General features: G+C 43.4%; 1 protein-coding gene across 5 annotated transcripts in view; it reads right to left on the reverse strand.

Annotated features, from left to right (window-relative positions):
• TSPAN12 (tetraspanin 12) overlaps positions 1-12674 on the reverse strand; it is a 40686-nt gene extending 28012 nt beyond the window's left edge. For 2 of the 5 annotated variants that reach the window (XM_014248849.2, XM_005519238.3), the window contains exons 1-3: positions 12546-12674; positions 12063-12199; positions 533-615 (exon numbers count right to left, since the gene is read on the reverse strand). In XM_014248849.2, coding sequence (XP_014104324.1) covers positions 533-615; positions 12063-12128 — 149 coding nt within the window. In that variant the 5' untranslated portion in view covers positions 12129-12199; positions 12546-12674. The remainder of the gene's footprint in view (positions 1-532; positions 616-12062; positions 12200-12545) is intronic. The other 3 variants (XM_088055647.1, XM_088055646.1, XM_014248847.2) reach the window with 2 other exon arrangements.
• Between the last annotated feature and the right edge of the window lie 1902 nt (positions 12675-14576).

Raw genomic sequence — 14576 nt, forward strand, 5'->3', positions numbered from 1 at the left:
ATACTTTCTTTCCAGCACCTCACGCATTTCACAAAAAATCTCTTCAACATCGTTTTAAAGTCAAATACTACATTTGGGTAACAAAAATTGCACTGTCCAAAACCTCTCTGGAGCGAAGGTAATCTTCATGCCCTGCATTTGTAGAGTGTGCAGCACAATGAGACCCTGTTTTATCACCAGGGCTCATAAGCACTGCTGTAATAAAATTAATAGAATTTCTAAATCTCTGGACTGAATTAAGTATTTAAAACTAAATAGTAATATAATATGATTACATGTTGTCAACCAGCCAAAAATTGATCCCTGTCAGAAGAGAAAGACAGAGGATTGAAACCTTATCTTTCCCCTTTTTCTAATTTCACCTGATGCCCAAAACTGTGGCAAAAAATGCACCTTCCAATAAAACAATGATTAGTTTAACTGAAAGATTCCCAATTCTATAAATCCTAATTAAGAAGCTTGCCACATATAATGAACAACATCTACCCCAATCAGTAACCCACACAGATTAAAAGTGTAACTAAAGCTTTACCTTGTTTCTGCGGTTAAAGTGAGAACATTATTCAGGTAGTCTCTCAGCCAAGCAGAAACACCTAATATGGTGATGGACATCAACTAAAAAGAAAACATTAAGTTATTTATCATGTGTTTAACACAAATTGGAAGATCATTCATAATTTTCATAATTCATAAGTAGAGGATCAATCATCACTAACATCTTTCATGCACTCACTTATGTGAACAACATACTGGCCCCAAAACTGTACTTCTGTATGCTTAGAATTCATTTGCTGCCCAAGTCTTAGGGTGCCAGTGACAGTAATCTTCTTTTCCACCTAGTGATGCAACTGCTGGCTCCTATTCCACCACTGTACAACATACCATAGAAAAAACAGGGAGAGTTTATGCTGCTAAAATCAGTGACTCTTCAAGGCTCACAAGAGATACACATCAGTCTGCATAAAATCATGAAGCCATGCTCAAGTACACAACTAGTGAAGAAAAATCTCATACAACAGTCCTAATACAATGATGCTCAACAGAGATTTATCTGTGGGTCAAATTTAAAAGAATCTGATTCTCCTCCTCATTTGGACAGAGCCACACCATGAACACTATGTCTCAGTTTCCTGAACCATAAAATGAAAATAAAACTAACAGTATTTCAATTATAACCCATATAAAGCATTTGGGTACCTAACATGTCAGGCACTTCAGAGGCATAAAGACACTACACTTTCACCAGGACTGCTCCCACAGCAAGTAAATCCCAAAGACTGAGCCCACCCAGAACTGCCACTACCTCAGCAGACATGGATTTCTCTCACCTGATGTCATCGTACACTTCAGCACACCTGGAACTTACCAGGAGAAGATCCACCCTCTGGTTTTCTTGAGAAGCCAAACCCAAACAACACATTCAGAACCTGCCACACTGTGACAGCACCAGCTCTACTGCTGCTAGGTACTGCTAGAGGACGAGGCACTCCTCATTCAGTCTCATGGGGGCATCTAGGCCTGAACCACAGAAGACACAGGACCTCAGAAACACCATTGTCTAGCTGAGGGAGGGGTTCCTAAGCATGCTGAATCTCCTGAATACTACTGTTTTCATGAACTGCATAGGGGTATGACAGTATGATACATCAGCATTATACTTACAGTTTCCTAAATCACTAAGAAGTGCTCATCTCCCCTGTCGTCATCAACATCTAGATTCTCACATGCCCTCACATTCCCCTGAAGTTGTTTTGAGGAACAACTTAAGTGGATCAAACCTAACACGAAAAGTCACTCTGTATCCTTACTGGCTCCTTAGCCTACAGCATGCCCACAGCAGACTACTTTAAAATTTCACAGAAGTCCCAGCATCTATCCCAGAGCTTCTTCCTGCTTTTCAGATCTCATGCACAAAGTACAGGCACTGCCCTGGCTCTGAGTGCTGCCAACAGGAGCTGGGCGCTTGACATGCTGCATGCACATTCCTGGAAGCTAGTGCATGCTACATGTCCATTATATTCACTCATGTTCTTTACACTCTGTGGGATCTGTTTTGGCTGATGAAACAGTAATAGTAAAGAATATTTTCTATTGTCTTATTTTCAGGAAGTTGCAGGAACAAGGAAACCAAGATGACTGGAATCTCCTCCTAAATAAACTCCCCCCACCTATGTCCTAAAAAAGTGTCAGGCAAACATACCACACAAGCAGTCAAAAACACTAGAGAGGTAAAGCAGACAACAAGCAGACACCCTACTTTCTTGTTGTCAAAAGGCAATACAAAACATTTTTAACCCTCCACATCTTCCTGACAGGCCTGTTGATACGCACAGAAAAGCATTAGCTCATGTTTATGATGTTTATAGTAAAATATGATAAAATGTTTGTCATGTTTACAATAAAATATTTGAGATATATTTAAGATATAACCCAATTTGGTTAATTCATTTTACAACAGTGGTGTTCAGAAGTGAGAAGTCCATCAAAACACTGCTCAGTAACTTTTAGTAAGAGCCAGATGGCCCTGCTACAAAAACAGTACCAGAAAAATGATTGCTTTCTAAATAATATTCTTCCTCACATACTAGACTGGTAGAATGCCTACTCCTTGCTGTCCATTAGGCACTCTCAGGCTGCACAAATTTTCTTTCAGCCGTCAGCATGCGGCGGCACATTGTACACAGCAGTGAGAGGTGGTGGATTTTGAGGAAGGCAAAATTGCTCTTTCAGCAGAGGTAAGATTTGGCAATATACTGAAGCATGTAGGTTACTCACAGACAACAGGCAGATCACAGAACCACCAGGTAAAAGGCAGAGAAGACAGAAAGGACCAAAAGTACTGAGCAGAGTCCCATCACCAAAAGAATCAGTTTGCTAGAAGAAAAGGACTTGCATGCAAAGGCAAATCATGAAGGACAAGAACTTTCATTTTTGTTCTGTCTGCCTAGACTGAGTTTTCTCTACCTAGATATGTATTTCTGCCCACAAAAAAATCCATGGAAAATCTAGGCAGATACATCACCAAGCTGAGGCCAACACATGGCCAGTGACTTCTACAGAAATGCTTAATTACCACATCAGAGAACATGACTCCCTCCTCATATATGAACAGCAACTGGGAAAAAAGGACTGCTTCCTTTAACCTAGGAAACACAACCTTCACCAGTAATGTAACTGCATGAACACTGTTTCGGTTCATAAGAACAAACTCTCTATGAAAGGCCTCTTGCATCATTCAGAAAGATTTTAGCCATTTAGATTCCCCTTGGCTATTTAGGATGAATAACTAACAATTACTACCGTTTCTTGCTGATGCAAATTATATGCAAGAACATTCCACCTATAAAGCCTGTGAAAGCCAGGCTACCACTCAACCACTCACTCACCCTGTGCCTGGCATGATCTCACCACCATTAACCGCTTCAGATGTTACTGACTTCTGCTACTCTTAAAATGCACAAGAGCTAGGTCAGCATGACTGGAAAAAGTGCAAGCACATTGCCTTACCTCACTGCTACACAGATGCTACACACAGATTACCTGTGCGACACTCTCCTGCAAATCAAATTCCTAGTGAGGCACCTTTGGGCACATATTTTCAAGTCCAAAGCGAATTATTACTCCGAATCACCTGAAAGCCAGAGTGCTGTGACACATTTCATTCACAGGCATGAAAGTCAGTAACAGTGTGCAGCTGGGGCGGCAGAAAGGCATGGGTCAGAAAGCAAATACAAATACTTGAGGCTCCTCTTGAAAAAAGGGGCCTTGTGAAAGAGCAAACTGATAACCCAAAACAACAATTCAGCAATAAGTTGATTACTTAAAAGATATTTCACAGCACATAAGCCAGCAAGTGCTTGGTAGCTCTTTACTAATAGAAGGAATGATGGGGAAAATGTTGCAACCCCTCTGATCAGCAGAAGTGAGCCTCAGGGCAGCAACACCCTGAGGGATGAAAGATGCCTTTGCAACACCAGACTGTTCTGTGTAATGACTGATGTTTATTTTAGTGACAAAAGATTATCAAGCTCCCATCCATCAATCCACTTGCTCACCTGCTTCATAGCCACAAGGGAATCACAAGAACACAACACACATATCTGGCCTCCACAGCCTCCTGCTGACTCAATGTGCAGATGTGCTGCCCTGTATAAGGACTAAAAACATCCTCAAGTGCCAGGTGACATCAAGAAAGCTCCAGAAACCCACCACTTCACACCACCTACGGCACATGCAGATCTTCAGCCAGCAGCACAGAATTCATCGACACCAGCAGTACAACTGAGTCCAGGCAGAAACAGTAACAGCCTCCCCAAAAACCTTGGTGTGCATCCAAACCCACCAGCAAGTATCAGCAGGCACAAACATCCCTGCAACTCACTGCCAAGTGATTTTCAAGAAGTCACAGGCAGGAGGAAGGTCCTGATTAAAGCTATTGTTGATTCATTTGAAGGATGGTAAAACGGTGGTCCCAAAAAACTGGCAGTCCCCACTTCAGCCGTTGCTTTGCAACCGATTTATATGTAACATACAGTTAAAATCTGTATCAAGCAATCAGATGAAAGAACACAAATTTATGACAAATAAAATTGCTAAGATAATTCTCACATTAGCAGTAACATCATTTCACTAAAAAGTTTTCATTCAAGCTTATCTGATGACAGCCAGTCTGCTGTGCTGTAAATATAATATGATAGTATACAGTAAAACATGTTTATTTGTTGCAGCTGGCTGCACAAGTCACTATGGGTTTAATTCTGAGCTGTCACAGTATGTTGTACAGCCATCAACACAACACTGAGGAGTTCACAGTGATGCCTGCTGTAATACTCTGTTTTAAATATATTTCCACACTGATTGAACATAGGAAATAAATTCTATTTTTATATATGAACAATATGCACACAATAATATATTAAATTTTCAAATTAATTTCTAATGCAAAGTTTTTTAAGCTACTGAGGTTTTCTCAGACAACTGAATTACAATATCCAACAACAGACTTCAGTTATTAGGAGCAATCATTTCCAAGCATAGTTTAAATTGTGTTTGGAACTCTCTTACGTAAATTAGACGTCAAAATGAAAATATAAAATTATTTTCAATTCATTATGTATTTTAAGCCATTATTTTGAAAGTTCTAGTCCCAGTGTCTCTGAGGCCATAACTAAACTGGAAAATAAATCTGCATTTCCAATTAATAAATGAACATGTATTTCTGTCTTTAAGAAAGCAAGTCCAGTTGATGTTGCTATATCAACACCTCTGTTCACCCTCCCATAATTTTTTTTCATTCAAACAGTCTAACACATTCATTTAACTTCTGCTCTAATTTGAGAAAGTGCTTTTTTTTAACAATTAAATTGGAGGAAAGATTGAAAGTATCTTCCATACAAAAAAATCACACATGATCATTTTTATTCTAACAGACGGGGTAAACAACTCCAGGCCAGGCCCTGATACCCATAATGAAACATTGACTAGCAGCAGTAGAGAGCAACCTTCTTTGCATTAAAAGGTTTCTGGCTACAAGGAAATTACTTCCAAGATATGACAACATTCATCAGAATATGTCCCATAAATTTAGTTAAGAACAAAAACAAAGAAACACCAAAAAAAACCACAAACAAACAAATCCCAAAACAAACCTTGTGAAAATCTTCCTGTTAAAATTGATTCAGGTAATCTGAGCTATGAATTACCTTTACCAAGGGACAGGGGGGATACATTATTACAAGGTCATGAACATGCTGCAATGCTTTTACAGGATTTTCACTATTAGGTTCAACATTTAGATCACTGAACAAACACAGATTAGTCAGGTCCATGGATAAACAGCTACATTTTTTGGGACAGAGGGTCATAAGGGTGGAGGACAAGGAGCAAGAGGCCTTCTTTTTCTGTATTACCTGGCAAAATCATTTAAATGTTTGGAGAAAGAAGAATTGCCTACAAAAAAGAGAAATCCTCCATTTCCTAAAAAAACACCTTTTATTGTACAGATATTCCAATATTTCATTTTAACTAAGCTTCCTACAAGGTTATGCCTTGGTCCCCTCCCACATCAGTAAACAGCTGAAGCACGTTCATATTTGCACTTTGAATCTGGCTTTGCTTGCACAGCTGCATCAGTGAGTTAGCAACCTGCTGCACATTTGGCATGGGCTGGATCTCGCACACTTTGCAGTAAGGCAACTGCTGGAGCACTGACAGGCTGCTAAGAGGTCACCCTCCCAGGGAACATGAGCCAGATTTTCAGCAGGTGGCTGTTCAAGGCACCCAGAGGAAGCACAGCAGAAAGAACAAGAGCTCAAACATGCAAACAAGGCTGAGGTACAATTCTACAGTGTGTCAGACCCACATCAACTTCTGGGCTGTGGAGCACAAAGGTACATTAAAAGCAAAGAGTGATAAAGAAGCATGTGTATTTCTTCAACCACCCTCTCTACAACTTCTCAGGCACTGCACTTCTTGTTAGGACACGACTTGTGCCACTTTTCCCTCAAAAGTAACCATCTCAGTGTCAAGACATCTTTTGCTTTGGGGAGGAACAGGTATGTGCTGCTCATCACAGGTAATCCAAAGCAATGCTCACAGCTCAAGTATCCCAATCCATATCACAATGCACACATTACCATCAAGATGATATGCCTTCACATATAAACAATATGCTCTTAATTTTGTTTCTCTAAGAGTTTGCTTTTACTCATGGACAGTAGTCAATCTTAGAGATGCACGCAAATTATTTTTAAACTGAGCATATATATATACTTTAAAAGAGCATGCGTTTCCTATGCTCCACAGGACTACAAATTACCTGTTAGTGGGTTTATACCTAACTTTCCTGTTTTACACATGAATTCCTATGAGCACACAAAGATGATTAATTTTTATTCAAATCACTACAAAAATGCACAAAATTAAATTGTCCCCTATAACTTGTGAAATAGCTACAAGATATTTTAAAAATTGTTATCGTTTCTATGAGCCTTGTCTAGAGCATACCACAGACTCAAGATGATAGAGAATCTTCAGGGTACAGAAGCATACTGGGCACAGGATACTGGAGATTCATGAATAATTGGATAGCTACCTTTTACAAAAGGAGAAGCAAATTGAAAGAAAGAAAAAATATACAAGTACCTACATGCCAGATGGACCCTTCCAGTTTGCTCCAGATTGTGGTTTACCAGTATAAGCACATAGTTTGAAATTTTTCCTTCCCCCTGAACTCAAATCTTGTCAGCACAGGTTTGTGATTCATCCTCCCGGCTGATGCAATGACTGCCACAGAGTTAACTGTGAGTATTACCAAAAAAGTGTCTGTGGTTCACTTCTTTCTCAATGCCAATTAAAAAGCATATTAATACAATTCCTAACATTTGGGTGGGGGTCTGGGTTTGTTTCTTCCCTTTCCATTAGTACATTAAGCCACTCTTTTCCAGGACAGTTTTCCAGAAACTCATCCAGCAATTCACAGCTGATATGCCACTCAGGGTGAGCCATATCACCTACAAAGATACTTAGAATAAAAAGTTATATAGAGGTAGACACAAAGTTTAGTTATGGCTGAACTCTACTTTGTTAGGACATAGTCTGATGATGCAATGATGTTGTATAAATATTACAGCCTGAAGACACCAAAAAGTAAGAGATTTCTCAAATACCAGAATTCAAAATACTTCTGATCCTTTCAAACTCCTCCTATAGCTTCCTCTGTTGAAAGCATTCCTTTAAAAAGACAGCATATTCCCACAGAAGCTACTGTTATTTTCTTTATTCAAAGAGTGCTAAGAAAATAAGGTTTTAATTGTGCATGTCTAAACTGCAGTCCCCAAAATCAGAGTATACTAGCCTAAAACACAGTTTACAGTGCTACAGGTACCTGGTCAGGCAGTGTTCATTTCAATGGATAGTATTTTCCACTTAAACTTAAAATATTCACCCAAACTTTTCATTCCAAGTATCTACAAATCCCACCAACAAGAGTGGAAGTCAAAACACAGGACAAACAGCCTCTGTCCAGAATCTGTTTTCACAGAAAGCAGGATAGACTGATTTCTTTCTCATGTAACAACAGACTCAAAAAAAGCAAAAAAATTACAAGATTCAACACATGTATTTGAAGTTAGAGAACACGGGAAATATAATATCACTGCTTCCAACCACCCTTAATTACTTCCTAGCACAACATTCATATTCACTTGCTCTGAGTTCTAATTAATACACAAAGGCAAAACTAGAAGACTTAAGTGTGCAAAGTACTCAAGTGGAAAACTAACTGGAAACTTGCTCCACTTTCATCTTATGTGACTTTTTTTTTTAAACTTTGTTCACAAACACAAGCTCGAGATAGATGCAAACAAATTCCACTGCCTGCCAGAAGTACTTATTGGCTGCAATCACATAACTGAAATTAGATGGTACTGCTGAAGGAAATCTTAAACACTGTTCAACAGAAACAGCATATCCCTAGGCAAAAAAAGCTCACAAGGTAAAATAAAAGTGGCAACATCCCTGTCTCGGCTCAAACATCCACTGACACTTCTAATCATCAGTTAAGAGATCCTTACCACCTGTGACACAGTCAACTGCAACTTACAACCTTGATTTGTCCCAGCACTACAGTACAGTCATCCTCAATTACAAGCCACATAACAGCAGCTGCTCCTGCCTCACATGCTTACCAGAGGGGAAAAAAAAAAAAAAGTTGGCAGTTTTCTCAAGACAGAAAGTCTATACAGACTTTTTCATGCACTCTTCCTGCCAAATGCTTTGCTTTTCTTCAAAAAAAATTAGAACATTGATAAAATTGTACTGCTTTTAGTTGCATCTACTATCACTATCCAGTTAATCTATTTCAACTATTAATAACTTTTATAAAAGAACATACAGGGCTAAACTGCAAAGGAAAGTAAAACAAACCTGTACATCTCAAAATCACTGCCTTGCTTAATCCCCTACTACTGCAAGCAGCCAGGAGGCTGAATTTTCCCTGTATTCAGCACCATTTGCTAGTTCCTGTTCTAGCACAACCCACAGGGAACACTTGCACTCCAGTATCTCCTGTGATATATCTGTGCCATTATTACAGGCTGACCATGCTCTGTGACTGAAGGTCTGCCTAGTATAAATGCTTGGAAAGGTGGTTTGACTAGGAAAACGACCACAGCTAAATACAGAACAATGGTAGCACTACAAAGTGTGGCAAAGATGGATTCTGTGAGGACAAGCTGTACAGGCTTGAAAATGAATGAGGATACTCATGTTACAGCTAGGACTGCTACAGAGCTGGGACAGTGTCAGGAGTTTGCCAATCCAGTACAGCCCCACCAGAAGGAAAAATCCTGCAGCCTCATAAACTGCATAAAATATATCTGTAAAGCTATTAAAATTAATTTCTCCAAGTGCCGGCACGCATGCTATCTAGATATAACAAAAAACAGTATTCTCCCTAAGAACAGAAAAATAGGAAGCAGTAGGAATTCATCTTCCCTCATGAACCACTAAGATAGGCTGCTTAGCTAAGCACTAAGTCTTGACCACAAAAGACCAAATCATGCATTTTTGGAGGTCTTCTCTTTTATTAGGCTGCCCAGAATTTAATATACTGGAAATAGCAGTGTTACAGAACATAGAATCAAGCTGGATACCCCAGTCTTACAAATTACACTAAGAAGTGATGCCCATTTAGATATATATATATATATATATATATATGTATATATGAGGATTGCAAAAGAATGAAATCAAGTGTTAACTGCAGGATTTAGTCTGAAGGATATTCCTTGTCCAGGACACAGTCAAAAAAAAACACTGCCAAAAAAAATTACAAGACTGGGAATGTCCTGAAACTGCAACTTCCACTGCTATGAAACAGATATCTTACAGTCAGATGCATGCTTCAACTGACCATGGAAAAAGCTTCCAGAAGGGTATCATCACGTCTATGACCAGCCACTTAACCAGTCAGTCACTTAACCAACAACAGTTAGATCACTGACAATGAATTTATTTCCATCTTGCAAGAAGAAAGGCTTTCTGCAAGTTGCAGGTCCTGAAGTACCAATCTACTCACTTCCACAAAACCAGTGTTCTTCTGGAGCAGTAAAGGCAGTACATTTACTGGTCCATTATAAAACAGGATGAACCACTACAACACAGCCTTGGGCTTTCTGCTGATTGCTTATAGATTATTAACAGCTAAGCAGACTTTAGGTCAAAAGTGGCAGAAAGCATTATGAACAGCACTTCCTGCCTGCCTCCCTCTCATGCACACACAGGTACACTACAGCTCATCAGCTGAGCTCAGTAAAAAAAAGCTTCTTTTCAAACAGAGCACACAGCTGTACATTTACAAGCAATACCAAGGAGAAGCTACAAGGATAGCAGCAGAGTGACTGATAAAGTTCCCTCACTTCTCTGCTTCTGTAGGCACTGAAAACAACCAAATAATTGCTGACAGTGGTGTTTTGCAGCCACCATCTGCACCCTCAGTTTTTCAGCAGTATTCATGATCAGAATACTTGTATAGCCACCTGTGTTATCTTAAGGAGCTTCATATGCACTGGTCTATCCTCACCAAGCTGGCAATGACAAATGCTGAAGTCCCATCACACACACTGGTATAGCTGCACACACTTTGAAGCTTACTTCAGATGTTCTCTTCTATGAGCTTGACAGTCAGACATAAATAAAAGTTGCAGTTTTACTCAGGACTTCAAAGACTTCATGCCCCCAACTTGAACAAAGCAATTCATTTTGCACAAAAACTACCATTCTGTTCCAAATGCTGTTTAACAGTTTTCTCTCTCCTTCATATTCTGATTTCCACTTAGTTTTCAGTAATCATGGGACTTCATCTCAATTCCAAAGCCCCTGCCATGGCCAGGGACACCTTCCACTAGAACAGGTTACTCAAAGCTTGAACACTTCCAGGAATGTGACAGGCAAAATTTCTCTGGGCAACCTGTTCCAGTGACTCACGGGCACCACAGTAAGAATTTCTTTATAAAGATTTAATTACAATTATAAAAATTTCCTTTAAAATATGTAATGTAAACCTACTCTCTTTCAGTTTGGAGTCATTCCTCCTTGTCCTGTCACTACATGCTCTAGAAAATAGTCCTTCTCCATCTTCCTTGTAGGCTCCCTTCAGGTACTGGAAAGCCACAAATAGGTCACCACAAAGCCTTCTCTTTTCCAGGCTGAAAAATCTCAATTCTCTCTGCCTTTCCTCACAGAAAAGGTGCTGGACCCCTCTAACCATCTTGGTGACCTTCCTCAGTACCCATGCCCATAGGTCAATGTCCTTCCTGTGCTGGGGATCCCAGAGCTGGATGCAGGTGGAAAGAAATCAGACATAAAGTAGCTTTGGTCCCAGCCCATGTATTATCCCTACATCATTCAAGTCTACAGCACCTCAGGAGCCAGCCCTTATGAACAGGTCTCTAGTGTCATCCCTTTTCTTGTCTTACCCATGCACAAATCTCATCTATCCAGGTGAAAGAGATTTCATTTGTTGCAAATGAGTGAGAACTCCAAAAATATCCATCCTGCTGCTTCTTCAGAGCTCCAAAAGTTTAAGGAACAAGACACACCCACTTGTGCGGAGAGTGAGAAACCCTGGTGCTATAAACACAGCTTTGACTGAAGTCCTCAAAACAAAAGAAGGGGCCTTGCCCGCCACTTAGGATCTGTCCACTGAATGCACAAGAAAGACTCTGGGCAGACTATTCAAGTACCTGCGAGAGCTCAGAGTTCATCTTGGGTCACAGGATGCTCTGAAACTCATCCAGTCAAGAAGCCACCCGTGAATATTCCCCTCTGCATATTACAGGTACACCAATTCCCACGAGTAACCCTAATTCAATTTTACTTCCCACTAGCTTCCAAAGGCATTTTTTCCCCAGTAAAATGTACTCCCTTGCAGGAGCTGCCTGGCATGGGGCCAAGGGCACCAGGGCGGCACCTCCCGCCCCGGGCCCAGCGCCGACAGCCCGCGGCCGTGCCTGTCCTGAGCCTGGGGACGGCACCTGCCCGCCCCGCGTCGCTGCACTCACCCAGAAGAGAAGGTTGAGGGCATAGAGCAGGCAGCGCAGGCACTTCACCGAGTCCTCCCTGGCCATGGCGAGCCCCCGCGGGACACAGCCCCATCCTCTCACCACATCCTCCCTCCCGAGGCCGGGCCGCCGGCGCCCTGCAGGGAAAGAGGGGGAGAAGGGTGGGCGAGTCCGCCTTGCAGAGGGACGAGCGCGCAGGTGGAGGCGGCGGAGCCCCGCCGAGCCCGGACCGACCGCGCCCCGCCGAGACCCCCGGCAGCCTCCCTTCCCCTCCCGGCCCGCCCGGAGACAGCGAGGAGCGAGCTGTTCTCATGAAAAAATAATAAACCCGCGGGCTGGGAGAAGCCGCAGGCTACCCCAGCTACACAGCAGAGCTGAGCTGAGGCCAGCGGAGGCACGGCCCGAGAACGCCAGCTCCTCTCAGCTCAGGATGGACGCGCTGCGCTGGGGAGGGAGGGCGGCCGTGGGACAGCGGCCACTTACCCCCCGGACACCTCCCGCACTCACTCGCTCCGGCGAGGACTCATGGGGCCGGGGCGCGGCAGCGCAGCGCGGAGCCGCGGCGCCCATGCCCTGCGGCGGGCGCGGGGAAAGGTCCGGTCCCGGGAAAGCGCCGGCCCGGCCCCGCGGCTGCCCCGGCCCCTCCGCCCCGCCCGCGGCGCTCCGCCAGCCGCGGCACCCGCACCCCGCGCATGCGCCGCCGCCCGCCCGGTCCTAGCGCCGCCGCCAGCGCGATCCCGGAGCGGGCAACCCCCGGCAGGACTGTGCTCCAGGCAGGACTGTGCTCCCGGCAGGACTGTGCTCCCGGCAGGACTGTGCTCCGGGCAGGACTCTGCCCCCGGCAGGACTCTGCCCCCGGCAGGACTGTGTCCCAGGCAGGACTGTGCCACAGGCAGGACTGTGCTCCAGGCAGGACTGTGCTCCAGGCAGGACTGTGCTCCAGGCAGGACTGTGCTCCCGGCAGGACTGTGCTCCAGGCAGGACTCTGCCCCCGGCAGGACTGTGCCCCCGGCAGGATCGTGCTCCTGGCAGGACTGTGCCCCCGGGTCCCGGGCAGGGCCATGCCCCCGGCAGGACTGTGTCCCCGGCAGGACTGTGCCACAGGCAGGACTGTGCCACAGGCAGGACTGTGCTCCAGGCAGGACTGTGCCACAGGCAGGACTGTGCCACAGGCAGGACTGTGCCACAGGCAGGACTGTGCTCCAGGCAGGACTGTGCTCCAGGCAGGACTGTGCCCCCTGTCTCGGGCAGGGCTGTGGCCCCGGCAGGGCTGAGGCCCTGGCACACAAGCTCGTGCCCGGTACCCTCGCTGCGGCGCGGCTTCGGAGCTGGTGGCCTTTTTTCCTCCAGGGGAGATGTTAATCAATGGGCTGACTGGATTTGAATGACAAGAAACCCCCTCTCTTGTGACGCGTCGGCCCACATTACGGGTGGCAATTGCCACACGAAACACGTTTTGCAGTGTTTCACAGGCATCTCACAAGGTTCCGGCGTCTGCGCTGGAAATTAAACTCTGCAACATCAAACCTGAATCCGGTCATTAGCAGTCCAGCACCCTCTTCCTCTGCTAAACATCAAATTTAGAAAAAGTATCCATATTGGAGAGATACTATTCCAGAAATGGTCAAAATCTGTAGTTTTTATTTAGGAAAAATGGCCGTCCAGAAATGGTCAAAATCTGTAGTTTTTATTTAGGAAAAATGGCCGTTGACTTGCCCCTTAATGTGCATAGAACTTACAGATTACACAACTGACCTGAAACAAGTCATCCTTCCTCTGAAATCCATTAGTGTGTGTGCAGCTGGTGATGAGGGCAGGAATTCTGTAGAATCACAGCATGGCTTGGGACCTTGCAGCTCATCTAGTTCTAGCCCCTCTTGACCCTGCAGCTTATCTAGTTCCAACACCCTCTGAAAGGTGTTCTGCCCCTCTGCAGCCAACACCTTCCACCAGGTTGCTCAGAGCCCCACCCAGCCCGGCCTTGGACGCCTCCAGGGATGGGACATCCACAGCTCCTCTGGGCAGCTGTTCCAGTGTTTCACCGCCTTCACAGTAATGACTTTCCCCCGATATCCAGGCTAAACCTACACTATTTCATTGTTACTGATGTCTGTATTGTTACATGTGTGTACAATATACACATATTTCAAAACTAAGAATTACAGTTTAAAACTGAGAGTTACTTGCAGATTAGTAACAAATTTCCCATTAATACATATGAGTGTTGCAGTGCCACAAAAATTAGAAGAAAATATTCTGAAAAATATTTCTTAACTAGAACAGGAAAATACTTTTGAGTTCATGATATATAAAGATTGTTTTAACAACTGCTAGTTAACGCTGAGAAAGAGGAAAAAGGATGTAATGGATAAAATCTAGCTCTTGTAAGGCCAAAGAAAAATCTGTTTCTTGAAGAAACAGTGTCTTGGGAAAAAAACCACACAAAGTCCAGATATTCAAATGCTTATCACCGAAGCTGCTGGTGGGATCTCAATTCAGTTTTCATTTCACTGC

Source organism: Pseudopodoces humilis, chromosome 5 (assembly GCF_049639895.1).
Source record: "Pseudopodoces humilis isolate 2021_Gansu_Grassland_sample_001 chromosome 5, ASM4963989v1, whole genome shotgun sequence".
NCBI classification, from domain to species: Eukaryota; Metazoa; Chordata; class Aves; order Passeriformes; family Paridae; genus Pseudopodoces; species Pseudopodoces humilis.